The sequence below is a fragment of the Brienomyrus brachyistius genome, chromosome 7 (assembly GCF_023856365.1).
Source record: "Brienomyrus brachyistius isolate T26 chromosome 7, BBRACH_0.4, whole genome shotgun sequence".
In the NCBI taxonomy this organism is placed as follows: Eukaryota; Metazoa; Chordata; class Actinopteri; order Osteoglossiformes; family Mormyridae; genus Brienomyrus; species Brienomyrus brachyistius.
The window spans coordinates 26,431,577-26,447,736 of record NC_064539.1 but is presented as its reverse complement, the minus strand read 5'-3'; the positions used below and the strand labels follow the sequence as shown (position 1 = coordinate 26,447,736).

Genomic DNA, 16,160 nt, shown 5'->3' with positions numbered 1-16,160 from the left:
TGCCATCATTTTCCAGCCTTCCATTTCAGAAAACGTGTATAAATTTTTATGCTGTTTTCTGTAAGAACGCCACATTATTTTCCAGCGAAACGATATCATATTACACTTCTCGTAATTACTTCCAAAGCTCCACTCCATCGCCCGCAAAAATGCCGCATGAGACATTGTGGAACAGTTTTATTGTATAAACACACCTTGATGGCAACACTGCTTTAATTTCATTCAGTAACAGCAATGACTGCTCAGTTTATTTTAATGATTTTATGGCTGTAAGGCTGGTCTTGCTTGTACCTCTGGAAAGTTCAATGAGCCAGACTATAAGGGCCTCAACAGTTTAGTGTGCAGAGGGACAAATCATACCTAAAAGAATTCAAAGGGATCGTCCCCAGTTGGTCACTATTTCAATGCTGCACCTTTTGGCCAAATCGCAATCACGCAATACCAATACATGAAAATGCCTTTTCTCTACATTTCCAGCACTTTTGAGAATCAGGGCTCTAGGATGATCCAGAGTGTAGACCCTACCTTGTGTATTATGTGAAAACATGCTGCATTGGTACATCTTTAGTTCAGATTCTTGTGCTGTTTGTTCCAACTTCTAGAGTAAGCAAGCAGGAACTAAGAACATGTAAGCCCTTTCTGTATTTAATATTGTGACTGTCGTCATATTTGCTAATCATGAGTCGACTTGCTATATCCAATTTTTGGAAACCATAAAAAAAGTTAAACTTCTAAATAAAGGTATTGACAGAACAGTGTCAAATTTTTGTGGAACAACATTTTCACAGTTCAAGAAACGGCTCCATTGTAGGAAATCTGCATGAAATAAACCCTAAAAGATCCTTAGAAAGCAAACTGTAGATGATGAGAAAATAGTAAATATATTAACTTTTCATATTCAATGGTTTTACTGATTAAAAATTTCAAATGTGAATGAAATTCATACATTGTTTCGGAACAAACCAGAGGATCAAGGTGTCCATCAATGAGATCATTTCAAAACTAATGTATTTAGGAGGGAAAGAAACATGTTAATGATCTCAAAGTTGGCCAATGAAAGAGGCAGATGTTTACTTCCACACTTCCATCACAGGGAAATAAAGTAAAGGTAAATCCACAGAAATATTTAGCTCCAGTTTCCTTTCTTTTATGCCCTGGTGGGCATATTCTACAGCAGTCTATCCGCACACCAGTAGGGGGCATTATACACCCACCATTGTCATTTCTCAGAAAGCCCTCTACCACAGGTTAGGCTATTGAAACAGATTAGTAGAGAGCAGCAGATGATGAATTTACCAAAGGCACCACCCCATCAACATCACAAAGCCTCTTCATTCAGTCATACTCCACAGCAGGTACAATCTCCATTGCACCTTAGGTTGGTTGCATAACAGAATCGTAATGTTTCACTTTTCTCCAAATCTCACGCTAACATTTTAAAGACGCCACTGGAATATTTTACCAATGAGCATTAATATTTATTGAAACTGTCTGAAAGTATGCATTATCATACTTAAATAAATCAAGCTATATATATTTATAAATATTTGCGCGTTTTGTGTCCTTTCCAATGTTTGAACCATCCTGACCGTGCAACTCTCTGATGTACCACGTGTAGCTCTGCATTTCCTGTCACATGGTCTTTCTGTGCTGTCTGCAGTCCCGTCCAGAGCAAAATCCAGGTGCGCAGTAGTTGTTTTTTTATTAATTGTTAATAAAGTTCCTAAAATATAAACAAAAAAGGGAATCGAAAAGAAAATAGTGTTCGCCCTCTCTGACAAAAAGACGAGCATTTAAGCGGACAGTGAAACACCAGAGGGAGAAAGGGCACTTTGAGCTCCGTGTTCCACACTCTCATTCACTCGGGTGTTTGGTTTTCCGGCAGCCAGGTGAGCCCAGCCTGGGCCTGCAGCGGGAGGCAGTGGCAGCTTCACAACCAGGAGTGTCGCTTACCCTTGTAGCGCTACGTCGTTATGGGGCTTCCTCTCTGGACTTACACCCAGCGCTGTTGCGTAGCCTCACCATAACACTACAAAATGGGATGGGGGGGGAGGGGGGTTAGGTTCTGTTTTAGGTTCAGCCCCAAATGAGCACCAACTCTAATAGAGGAGGAGACGGGAGGGGGGGCTGGCCAAGAGAGAGATGGTGCCATGAAACCTCAGCTGGCAGCTGCCCGGGCCATGAGGTCCTCCAACGCCTTGTCCTGATCATTGTTATGAACCAGCAGCACCTCCTTAATGGTGTCCCTTTCAAAGCCCATTTCTCCAAAGCGAGTCATCAGCTGCAAGAACTCTAAAGCCTATAGGCATGGAGAGTGAGAGAAAAGATAACCTGGGATTAGCCCTAAACCGATACCTTACCTTTAAGGTGAAATAGGGATGACCCTGTATCAACTACACGTATTTATATTCATCCAGCATTTTCTTTCCAACTCATCCAATTGAAATTCATAGTCCTAGCCAAACCTACCAGTTAAATCAATTATCCCTTTAAAGCTAGTGGAAGACCGGCTACTCATACTAATATATACAAAGAATATACAATGCTTATAATTAATACCTGAATTTTTACCCAATATAGCTTGAAACAAGTTAATCATAATCCAAAATCTGGAATCTGCAGCCGCTCAGCGCAGTAAGAAGCGCACACTGACCTTTTCCTCAGAGCATTGGTACATTTCCAGGCATTCCTCCACCGTGCTGGAGTCAAAGCCCCGCTCACATAGACGGCCATGTATGAACAGGTAGTCCAGGACCTGGGACCAACAGAACAAATACTAAGGAAATGGGACACAGAGAAGCAGAGCCTCAGGAGCCCTGGAGTGAGCCTACCTGCTCCACATTCTGACCCTGCCTCTGCATGGCCTTCAGCACACCCTCGTAGGAATAGCCCATGCCCACCAAGGTCTCCACACAGGCACGCTCGCTCGGAGACAGGCTGAGCAGCAAGCCACATGGGGCCACTTTGCCACTGGGTGGCTCGGTGACGCATGGGGGGGCTGGGGCTGTCGGGGGTTCGACCTAGAAGGGAGAAACATAGGGACCGTTACAGGGTCCAACAGACCAAGGTTCCAGCAGACCAAGGTTCCAGCATGAGTAATGATCTAGGCTGACCTGACTGAACGTGTGAGCTGTAACAGATAGTTGTGGGGGACAAAGATAATGATAGATTTCCAGGTTAAATTTAGGTTACCTGTTTAAGTGGCTACTGACAGTTTCAGTCCATACCATAATTAGAACAATTAATAAAAAACAGCATACACGAAAAACAGAATAATAGCCTAATAGAAGAATTAAAAAATGCTCTGCAGAATAATAATGCTGGTTAGAAACTTTTAGAAAGCCTGCACTTAAGTGAATATTTATATTCTATTTATTTCTCACTTGCACGATGACCAACATTTTCCATCACAGCAGTAAGAACTGTAACAGATACACTAAAGTTATATAAGGAGGCCTGTATGAGCTACAGATTTTCATTTTTGGCCACGATAAATTAATTTGTGCGTGTGATTTAGTGTAACGTACCCATGAAATACTACAGCGAGTTCACAAAATCTCTAAAATATGAACGATTACATTTTTTCTAGCCCCCCGAATTCACTTTTAGCTAAATGTAATGTTTTGCTTATTTGTGTTCTTGCTTGAAAAAAAGACCACAAAGCCAGATGATGAGGAAAAGTTTGCAAGTGCTGTTGGTTTTACAGTAGCAGATTTATTTGTGAAAATATCCATTTTCTAAACCGCTTATCCTACTGGGTCGTGGGATAGGGTCACAGCCTATCCCAGAAGCAATGGGCACGAGGCAGGGAACAACCCAGGATGAGGGGCCAGCCCATCGCAAGGCACATTCACACACCATTTACTCACACAGACACACCTATGGGCAATTTAGGAACTCCAGTTAGCCTCAGCATGTTTTTGGACTGTGGGGGGAAACCGGAGTACCCGGAGGAAACCCCATGACGACATGGGGAGAACATGCATGTCTGTATCTGAAAATATATTATTTTATGTGCTTGAATATTTATATTCTATTTAACTTTTGCACTACGACCCAAATTATCTATGACAAAATAACTGTAACAGATATACTAATGTTAGCTGAACTCAACAGGCATTCAAACTGCATGCCCCCGGGGGGGGCGTAGAGGAACTGCAGGAGGGAGAAGGTAAGAAAAGGAAGAAGAAAAAAAAAAAAAATGTTTTGGGGGGGGGGAGCTGGGGACAGATCCATTTCAAAACGGCAACCTTCAGAAATATTAAAAATAATGTAAGCAAATTATATAGATTATATGATGCTAACAAAATATTTAAAATGCGTCACAGACAGGCACCGCAACCTGAAAACATCGGAGTGTAATGTAATAGAAGTTCATGGTGGGAAAGTTGATCAGTTAATGCTTACATATAATTTGAGGGAATCATGGAGAAATGTGTAGCTGCTACGAGTGTTAAAAGAAAATATGATGCCAAAGAAATGAGTAGAACCATAAAATATGAAGGCGCATATCTCAAGTATTGGTTTGTCTGTCTGTCTGTCTGTGTGTGTGTGGTGGGGGGGGGCAAGTTCTTTGTTAGCATAATGCTCTCTACCTGTTGAACTACAGGAGAATTGTTAATGCAATATTAAATTGTGCTTTAACGTTTTATTTTTCAATATGGGGCAATCATGCTTTATATAGGACAGACGGGCAGAAAAAAGAACGAACAAAAATAATGTTCTTATTTACAGTATATATTCCAAATTAATTCCTCTGTACTTTTTAACAGACAAAAAACTATGCTTTGTGGTTATTTAGTTACCATTTACATATGTATACATCGGAGTTGCATTCCCTGGCCTTCGGGGAATACATGTTGTTTGAGCACCAGCCTGCCATTGCTGCAGTACAAGCTGTACAAATTAGAGATGCCACAATATTTTTTCTGGTCCTATTATGATATTAAAAAGTTAAGTATCTGGTGACATCAAAATCCAATTCCATATTTTTTTCCCTTTATCAACTACAATGCATTAAATGAGGTATTTGTACAAATACATTTCAGTTAAGATGATAAACTATCTGCATTTAGTGCTTTAGTGGCACTGTTTGAATTTGCTAATAGGAAAATATAATGCTCAAACAAAAGCTATGCCACTACGCTACAGGAAGAAATCCACAGTCAGCATGATTTACACAACTCTGCTTAAATAAAAATACTAAATATTATGTATTATATATTAAATATAATAAATCAATCATAGAAATATCACTGTATACCCCAACTAACCATTTACAGTGGAAAATGTATGCTATACATTCACTATATTGACAAGCATTGGGACACATCTCAATCAAGGAATTCAGGCGTTTCATTCAGACCCATTTGCCACAGGCTTATGAAATCAAGCACCTAGCCATGCAGACAGGTTTACAAACATTTGTGGTGGTTCTGAAGAACTCAGTGAACTCAAGCACTGTCATAAGACGCCACCTTTGCAATAAGCCAATTTGTGAAATTTCTTCTCCGCTAGTCATCCCACAGCCAATTGAAAATGCCATTACAAAGAGGAAGCATTTAGGAACAACAGAAACTTAGTCACGAAGTGTACGAAAGTAACAGAGTGGGGTCTTCAAGCGCTGAGGCGCATCGTGCAAAAAAGTTGCCGGTGCTCTGATGAGTCATTAACTGCAGAGTTTTAAACTTTTTCTGGCATTAACTCAAACACAAAAACTGAGCTGGGAGCTTCATGGAACGGGCTTCCATGGCCAAACGGCATGCAAGCCTCACATCACAAAGCACAATGCCAAGGGTGGTGTAAAGCACACCACCACTGAACTCTGGAGCAGTGGAAACGTGTTCTGTGGAGTGACAAATCACGCTTCTCTGTCTGGCAGTCTGATGGACGAGCCTGGGTTTGGCGGATACCAGGAGAACGTTACCTGCCTGACTGCATTGTGCTAAATGTAAAGTTTGGTGGAGGAGGGATAATGGTATGGGGTTGTTTTTCAGGGGTTGGGCTAGGCCCCTTAGTTCCAGTGAAGGGAACTCTTAATGCCTCAGCATACCAAGACATTTTGGGCAATTCCATGCTTCCAACTTTGTGGGAACAATTTGGGGAAGGAGGGCCCTTTTCTGTTCCAACATGACTGTGCCCCAGTGCAGAAAGCAAGGTCCATAAAGACATGGTTGGGTGAGTTTGGTGTGAATGAACTTGACTGGCCCACACAGAGCCCTGACCTCAATCCCACTAAACACCTTTGGGATGAACTAGAATGGAGACTGCAAGCTGGACCTTCATACACAACATTAAACACATAAACATTTTCTGGATGAATGGGCAAACATTCCCACAGACACACTCCAAAACCTTGTGGAAAGCCTTCCCAGAAGACTGGCAGCTATTATAGCTGCAAAGGGGGGACCGACTACATATTGGTTACTTTCACATTGCCGGAACTTTTTTCTGGAACCAGAACCAGGGACTTTTTTTGTGTTCACACTGCAGGGACTTGGACCCACTATAGTTCCTTGGAGGCAGTTCCCGAACCCCTTTTTAATACCTACTCCAGGTTAAGTACTTTTACAAACTACTGGGGAGGCACTTACAGCGATAGCTTACTGACTGGTTGACCCACAAGAACCCACACTAACTTGGAAGTTACATGAAAGTGCAGGAAAAGAAATGCAGTGGAACAAAAAAAAATTCCATCTGCTCAATTTGTTTACTCCAATTGCATTTAATGCTTCAAATAATTTTTTTTGCATGCATCTCCATATTTCTGATTTGGAAAATCTGATTATTAACCAATATACTTATGTCTAATATTGCTGGTGACGACGGTGAAACTTGCCAGTGCTTATTAGTGGGATAACGTTACATCGTTTTTTATTCTGTGGGGAAAGAAAAAGATTGATCTGCTGGCCTGATTTAATAAGATTCATGAAAATGTCGTGGCTCATAAGTTAAATATAAATAAAAGGCTGTGTCCTGTTTTGATCGTGGTTGATCCCCCCCAATAACTATCACATAACTAACAAAATGGCTTCTTTATCCTCCATTATTTTGGCATGAATGTGTAGTTTTGTATGAAATTATGCGTGAAGTTTAACCTATGAACTTATTGCATCTCCCATGCTTACTGAGCATAAACGTTCCAATTCCTGTTGTGTGGTATGAAAGCGACACACAAAAGTGTGCAGGAGCTACAAAAGTTCCAGGTGGAGACAGCTTGGGGCCCTGTAAACTGGGACCGGGTTCCAGAACTTCAGTGTGAAAGTGCCCATTGATGCCTATGGCTTTAGAATGGGATATCATAAAAGTTCCTAAAGGTGTAATGACAGTTACATACCCACTACTTTTATCCATATAGTACATATATAAATGTATGAGAGTTGTGTGTGTGTGTTTATGTGTGTGTGTGTGTGTATGTATGTAGTGAAACTCGGGGTCAGAGTGCAGGGTGATGCCATTCATCCAGTAACCCTGGAGCACTTTTTGTATAATGTAATTAGGTTCACCAGAGCTGTGCCTGTTCTTTCATGTGCCCCCCTGACTAGACAAGACTGGACTTGATAAGGGCTAAGTGACACGATTAAATATTCCCACAATAATTTCGCCAAGCTCCCTATCGTACATTTTATTGACTAGCTACAGGACTGCTATGGTTAAAATTTGCCAAACGGGGAGGCTAGCGTTGAAAAAAAATCAATATAAACTTAATTATAGGATATTCAGAAAATCATCTCACACCCTGTAATTTGAGAACCAATTACCTGTACAATGTTCCTGGGAAGTTTGCAAAAAGATCCACAGAATACGTTAAATAGCAGATGGCTGCTTTCACAAGATGGTGGCTGTAGCCTCCGTTTTCACCCTTGGCTGCCTCCCTTAGTGCAGTACCAATTTTGGGTTGATTTGGGGTCAATCATGGGTAAGATTTTCAGGTGCTCAGATTCATCCATATAACGTTTTTATGAAGTGGTAATAAGATCCATCAAAGATCAAATAGTAAAGAACAACAAACAGAGTGATCCTGTTCACAACATTAAGACTTTAATCATGTCATTCTCTTTGCTGCCATAAAGCGATGTTGCTAAAATATTATATGTGAATTGTCTCAAAAGTTGAACTACTTTAGATCTTCACACATAGAATGTGCCTGCGATGTTTGGAAAAGACTGGCTAAATCATTTTTCAGTTATCATCTGAGCTGGTCTGCTCTTTGCCATCACTAGGTGGTGCTGCTTCAGGTTTGGTGCGATTTGTCTCAACATTTGATCAGGTCCAGATCTTCAACCCTTACAACATTTCTGCAAAGGCTGAAAAAGATCTGTGAAATACTATTTCAGTCGTGTTAATGGGATTACATGTCTGAAACTACCCTTTTTTCTTGCTTTCACTGTGTAGCCCTGCTTTGATTTTGGGGTGAACCGTTTCAAAATTTGATGGCCTCCAGTGTGTAACCCCTGCAATATTCCTGCAAAGGTTGAGAAAGATCAATAAAATGCTTCAAGAGTTACTGTGTTCACGAGACCAAGTGTCTTCTAAAGCTGCGCTTTCCTTCCTTTGCTGCCACACTACACTGCTGCTTCGTTTTTGGGGCAATTTCTCTGAAAATGAAACTAGGTGCAGATCTTCACCCATTTAATGTTTTGTTAAGCAGTAATAAGATCAATCCATCAAATGCCCTTTGACCTATGCTGCCTGGAATAGGTTTAGGCTACTCCCCACCACCATTAACACTAATTAACCAAATTACCATGGTGCCATTAGGGCCACACTCACCTGTTTGGTTGCACCATTGTGCATGTGACTAGTAGGCGTGTCTTTCTGTGGACCCCTGTGCAGCGAGGTCAGCAGGGTGCCGTTAGGGAGCCCCTTGCGCATAATGGCTGTGTCCTCGGGCTCGCTCAGCTTAGGGAAAGTGAGGGAGCGGATGTTACAGGGCCGCTCTGTGTCCCGATCCAGCTCCAGGAGGCCAACCAGCCCATCAGGCTTGTGCACGAGGTGGGACTTAGCCTGGGGTGGTTCAGGGGGATCTGGGGGGGATGCCGACTGTTGCTGCAAGATGCTGCGTAGCTCCTCCTTGTCGTCCAGAGTCTTGAGCTCTAGCTTGTCAAAGGGGTCTTCCTCACGCTCAAAGTCGGCCAGATTGAGGCTGTGGGGAGGTGGGGGCGTGGGACTAGGGGGCCGGGCAGGGTTCCGGCTGGGAGCGGGCAGTGGAGTCAGGATGGCATTGTGGCTCAGGCCAGCCAACACCGGGTTCAGCGCAGGTGGCAGTGGTGGGCATGGCTCCAACCCTTCTGGAGGGCCGGACCTATTCCGGTCCCCGGGGCCCCCGCTCTCCATCTCCGGAGTCTCTTCTCCCGCCTTGCCATCGTCGGCCTCAGCGCACTGCTGTGCTTTGTGCTGGGCGCTCCTTGCCAGGGCCAGGTCCGTGCCCCACTGCACACTTCGCCGCTCCAGTGAGAAGTCATACTGCAGGAGACGGTGCCAACAGGGCATTGGTTAGTTATCATGACTAATACTCCCTAAGAAAGAATGACTTTTAATTTTAACTACCAGAACAACAATGAACTTCCTCAGATTCAAGTCTGATTGGTTTACGTTTAGGCTGCCAAGTCTATGTTATGGAACCCGCGTTTACGACAGAAACAGCATCATTCCTGCCCATGGGTTCTGGCCAAATTTAACTGCCTTGCACCTATAAATTCACCTGTATGTGTTTATGCGTCAAAATATTGCAGCATAAACAGAAACTACACTAACTTGTATATCCGAGAGCAGTGGGGTCCAGTCTGGAAGACAAAATCCAATTGGAAACCCAACTTTGGCAGGACACTTGAACTTGTCATTAATCTTAAAAGGAACATCATCCAGGTAACTGATGGGCCCTGCATGTAAAAGGGGACAGAAGTAAGCAATGCACACACTTTCCTTTACTAAGATAATAGTGCTATTCCACAGAAACCATTCAGAATTGCTGAATAAACATTAACAAAAGTGAAATTTTAGCCTCTCGTGTTCTTTGGTTTCTAGCCAGATATATTACAGGTGCTGTATTTGAGTGTAACTTCATTATTCCTATATCGGACTGCATGAAAACATTTAATCATTCGCTAATGAGAAATACTGGCAGAGGTGGCACAATAATGGTAAATTTACATATGCAATCCAAGCAAATATTTTTTAACTTGGCAAACATCACACTATCAATATATAACACAACATAATAGCCAAGCAAAAATTACCAAAAACTACTTACCATTATTGTGAATGTCTGATCCAGACTTCTTTCCAGCCATTTAGAGTCTAAACCAAAATTATTTGGGAATAAAGAGTCTCAGTTAGGATGACTTTGGACCAGGATAATAATGAAAAAGGTGTAGTATAGTAATAGTATGGTATAGTACAGTGTTCAGACTTGTGTCAATAAAATCAAATAAACACTCAAGTTTAATAATGAGACAGTAAAAGGGACTTGGCAATTACAGTATAATCTACAATTAACATAGCAAAAAGCAAAGTATTAGGGCTGACCCTATCCATTATATAAATAATAATCTACTGATTAATCTGGTATACATACATACACACACACACACAATATACATTGCAACTCAGTCACACACACGGTTAAGTTAGGCACTCCAGTTCAGTTGGATATTTTTGAGCAGTGAAAGGAATCCAGAGGATCCGCCGACAGGGCATGTGCATACAGGGTGAACATGAACAATCCACAAACACAAAGCGGCAGTATGCAGCAACGTCATCATGCACTGCAGCACTGTGCTGCCCAGACAGGCTTGAAAGATGTGTGATGTCATACATGGCGAATCCCGCATAGGCAGTTGTCACAACTCAAGGATCACAAGAATCTGGCGGGTTCAAACCATCAATAAAATTGCGATAAAACATTTTTACTCAGTCATAGGAAACCACACTTAGCAACCATTGCAATTTTAATGGTTACAATAAGATGTTATGTGTTGTTTAGAGCCCGCCCACTGAGTTTTATGGCCGACTTTGATAATCTTAATGGTTGCTGGTACCGTTTAAATTTAAATAATCATTTAAATAGCAAGTAAAATGTTTAAATACCATAATATGATATATAAAGGATATATTTAATAGCAATCATTTAAATGACAATTTATGATTTAAATAATTTTATGACATTTATTGAATACTTTCATTAAACACCCTCCACAGAATACAAATACTAATTCTGATAGCTTTAAATTAGTAAAGGGATTTTACCAAGTTTTGATTACTTATATATCACCTTGACTTCTGAAATAAAAACAGGACCATATGTATAAACAATGGTCGACTTCTTGTTTCCATTTTTTCAAAACAACTTGGTTATGGAGTTTTTCCAAAGTGAATTCACAACATGTTTAAATACATTATCTGCAATCCTCCAAAATGATCACAATGGCAAAGCGCGTGAGACAGGAGGCTATGCTAAGGACCAGGATGACAGCAGCCCATGCACTGTTTGATAAGTACTCTGTACTGCTGACATACTACAGGCTGAGAGCAGCACCATCTTCCAGAGGCACACTACTTACTGCCCTAAGCAAAACCTTGACCGAGAGTGCAACATGATTAAGCCCTGCCGAGTAACAAACCTCTGAGCAACTGCCAATATTACACCCTGAGAGTAACAGACAAGGATTCACCGAGCAGCGCAATTGTTCATTGTGCGGGATAAACAATGAAACATTTTTTTCTTTGCGTGCTGAAAGGCACAGCAAATAAAATGCAAAAGAATACATCTTATTAACACACATACTATAGCTGGAAAACGCCTTTTAAAAAGGCATTTGGATTTTTATGATACATTTGTTTATAATATCATTAGAAGAAATCAGAATATTATTATGCAATTATACTACAGGGCTGCCTCATCATCATGCAGTTGCCTAGGCCCAATTGTTTGTGCCTGAAATAAAATGTCTAAACTGTGGGTGAAATTAAAGTATCGAACAAATGACATTAGACAACTAACAGGCTTATGTGTATAATAGCTTAAAACTTACATGACATCATGCAATAAAATGGTGCCTTCAGTTTATGCTATGTCTAGTTAGATGTGGGGGGCACCTAATTTAGCATACTGTCCATACATTATACCACAATATACACTATTTTGACAAGTTTTTTTCAAAACCAATCATATTCAGGTATTCTGAAATCCTGGCAATAAAAGTCAATGAGTGAGGGAGCATCCCCCACGACAAAAATTGCCAGCAAACTCTAGTTTCAATGGCTAGTTTCAGCCATTCTGACCAATAATTGAAGTCTACTACTAATGGTGGATCCCTTATTCTACAGTAAGTGACAAGAGCCCCATTAGGCAAAACAAAAATGAGGAAACGTGTTGAATGGCAAATAGCAGCCTACACAATCTGCAAAAATTTGAATATATATATATATATATATATTCCCAGGCATAATGCACACAAACACTCATTGCAATTGAAGTGACAAGGATCTTTAATGCTTATTTGAAAGACAGTTTAACTACCAGGGGTGTCAGACTCCAGTCCTGGAGGACTGGATCCCTGCACATCTTTGGGTTTTCCCTCATTTAACATACCTGATTCAACTCCTTGTGCTAATTATCACAGCTCTTGAGCAAAATCATTTGTGGTGGAACAGGGAAAGTTAAGCTACACAGAGCTCCGCCCCCAGGACTGGAGTTTAACACCCCTGGTTTTGACTGAAAAATGTACAGCTAGACATAAGCTTTATTGGTTTGAAATATTATTAGACCCTGTTGTAAAAATGAATGATGCACCATCCTGTAGTTTTAAGAGGAATTTTTAAGATTTTAGGACCTAGCCTCTCACTATCTCAGTTTGGTTTACCAGCTGTTTTAACTGACTCAAACATTTTGCATTCTCAGTGCAATCACCAAGTAAGCAGTTGAGATAGGGGTAAAGTAAGTGGAATTTGTGTGCGAAAGGTCAAACAAATAAACAATACTCAGGTAATGAACAAAAAGGTAAATATATGCATGTGTACAAACACACAGAAACACAAACACACACAGTGTGTCTATACACAACCCCCCCCCCAGAAATATAAATATTCCTCAAGAACATTTAACATTTCCGTGTTCACAGTGGGTACTGCTATGGAGTAGTATAGCTGTTAGGACACTATATATAGAAACAAAGCTACTACACTTAACTAAACTACACTTACTAAATACAGTTTCAAACACATGAAACAATAAGTTAAAGATAAAGTTATGCGTTTAATTGGTTACAATCTACATAAGTAAGGTGAGAACTGACAACAAATCTTGCCACTGCTCTTGCATTTAGAGGAGACATTATGCACATCTACACATCACTCTATGACCATATTAGATATGCTTTTCTATAACTTTGCTTCTCTACAAACAAACAAAACACACACCTTACTGCTACCATATAGAATAGTTAACGAATAAATCCATCATTTATGCCAGAACAAGAGCTGGAATTGAGCTAGCAAACATATAGCCCAATCTCTTACATCTGAAATGGTAAACACTCCCATTGATTCCAATGTGTAACTGACCATTTATTTATCAAGGTGGAACCGTAAGGTCTGCCTACTTTTTGGATGATTCTTTCAGTTTAAAAAAATCATTTCCTGATGTTGTGCAAAACGAAGAATTTGACTGATAATGATATTTTAATATAATTTTGTAATAAGTCAAACTGATGGCTAACATTTACAACAATAATTCTGTTTCATCTTACAATAACAGAATGAACTATGCTGTTAGGTAAGCAGATTAAAAATGTCTGACACTTCTATATATATATATATATATATATATATATATATATATATATATATATATATATATATACACACACACATACACACACACATCTTGTATTCATATACACGAGTCGACTGTTGCGTGCCATGAATATTCTTTGAATTAAAATATTTTGCGGAGAAACATCAATGTGCTCAAATTTCAGGTAGGTCTAAATTTAACATGATGTTTAAATTAATATATTGTATATTAGCAATATAAAATGTTGTAAACGGTGCTTTGGGAAATCGCTTGAAAGCAAGCTGGGGAAACATCACTTTAAAAAAACTAAGCCAATTAAGCAATAAAAACACTTGTATCGATGCACAAAAATTATTATTCATATATTTTCTTGATTAGTGAGTATCATAATGTTCATAACTACACCAACTCGAGTGACGCTTAGACACAAGGTTTAGCCGCCATTTTGAAATATTTTGCAGTCCAAAGTTCATACATTCTAAAGCCTTTCGCTACACATAAACAGATATAAAGGTTAATTAACAAATGTATTAGTGTTTCCATCCATACTATCGATTTGAATAAGGAAATGTCATTGTAGCTGTATCCAACCTGCCCACTCAGTTCTTGTTTGAAGTCATTTGTTTTCGCAGGAACTGTCAACAAAGTTATAGCAACTCACCGTTTTGCTAAGCACAGAAACAAAAGTACATTTGTTAACGGTCAAATGTAAGTAACCAGACGCTGTTATCCAGCATTCCGGCAACATTCAACTCATTTATCAATATCAACCCCGCTATCAACGCCAGCAGTTGAGACAGGCAGCTTTCAAAGAGTGAAACGCGAAAAAATACATATTTAGTGGTATATTAGCACATATTTTGTGCACCGAGCCAAACTATTAGCTTATCAAGCAGCATGACTTACATGACAGCGATAGAAACGACCAGACTCTTCTACACGGCCTTACTCAATTACTGCGAGGTAACTCACAAACGACTGGGTTTCAAGGCTATCCATATATATTTAATCGCACTTACGTCCTTACACAATATCAGTGCTCGCAGAGTTTAATGACACCATTTTAATGTAGTAGTAATTATATACAACATAGATATCTAAGACCTGTCTATAGTTGGGGGCCGTGGCCTGTGGTAATCACCGTGAGTGACTAGCTAAACCATTACATTTTCCCGACAGCTTTCGCCTATATACTTGGGACTTTTTTACCTGTATCCCCACCGTCTTGCGTCTTTGAGAAGTCAATAAAGCACACGTTTATTAAGACGTTGTCAAAACGTGTTCTAATAAACCCGAAAACTATTTCCTGCTTCATAGCGGGACGCCATCTTGGTTGGTCTACTTCCCCACTCTCGTCCCTGTTTGACGCCTATACTTTTGATGAATGACGACAACGTTAGCCAGTGGCGAATCACGTAGCTGTCGCTATGCTTCAGAGCCAATCACTTGACCCTAAAGAACAGCCCACGACCCAGACGTCATCAAAACACAGTTTCCCATTGGCTTAAGGCGACTAGAAGTTGTCGCACGAATTTCACTGCGTGAAGTTGTATTTTTTGCCCCTTCGGGTACTTCGGGTGTGTATTGTTACTTCTGCTTCTTCTTCTGTGTTTTTATATTTAAGCGATAACGTTTGTCTGTCTTTAGAATAAAGGTTTCATTTTAAGCAAATGACTGCCCTGTTGACTGTGGTCGCTATTTTATACAAGTTATGTATTTCGTGTTATATTAAGTTGTACTGTCATATGCATTTAATGCAATGAGATTCTTAATGTGCCCAGCAGACTCTGGTAACAATAAATGGCAAATATTTAATTAATGTTGAAATAGTTAGCTCATACCATTATTCTAAGGCAACCTTTCAAACCATTATTCAGTACAATTAATAAACATTCTGAAACTGTACTCTTGAAAATACGTATCTTATGCGGACTTCACAGCGGACTTAAAAGTATAGATTGGATTAACCTTTTCCTCCGTCTACATTTATGGAGAATTAAAACACATTTTATGTCTGTTGCTTTAATGGACTGTACGTTGCATTGTTAAATATACTATTATGCTAGGAAACAATAAATTGCAGTAGATTTACAGGTGGGTGCCTCCTTCTGGCCATTAACGACAATCATCATTTATCCATCCATCTTCCAGCTGCTTATCAAATACACATCCCTGGTAAACAATAATAATTTGAGGCAATTATAAATATAGTATTGTGCTTTGAAGACAGGCAACAGCTCTATTTGAAGGTGCATCCCTGTTTAAGTACCAATATTCTTAATAGTTGAACTCAATTCTATGACTTCGGCATAAGAACTACAGTGGTGATTAACTTTCAAGTTTTACAAATATTCAATTTTTTACT

At 40.0% G+C, this 16,160-nt stretch overlaps 1 protein-coding gene across 1 annotated transcript; it reads right to left on the bottom strand.

Annotated features, from left to right (window-relative positions):
- Positions 1–162: 162 nt before the first annotated feature.
- On the bottom strand, positions 163–15,201 carry ubap1 (ubiquitin associated protein 1). The gene is made up of 8 exons (XM_049019657.1): positions 15,005–15,201; positions 10,253–10,299; positions 9,757–9,881; positions 8,773–9,465; positions 2,832–3,020; positions 2,654–2,755; positions 2,158–2,299; positions 163–2,029 (listed from the first exon to the last, which is right to left on the bottom strand). The coding sequence occupies exons 2-7, from the start codon at positions 10,290–10,292 to the stop codon at positions 2,159–2,161; spliced, it is 1,290 nt and encodes a 429-aa protein (XP_048875614.1). The 5' UTR covers positions 10,293–10,299; positions 15,005–15,201; the 3' UTR covers positions 163–2,029; position 2,158.
- Positions 15,202–16,160: the final 959 nt, after the last annotated feature.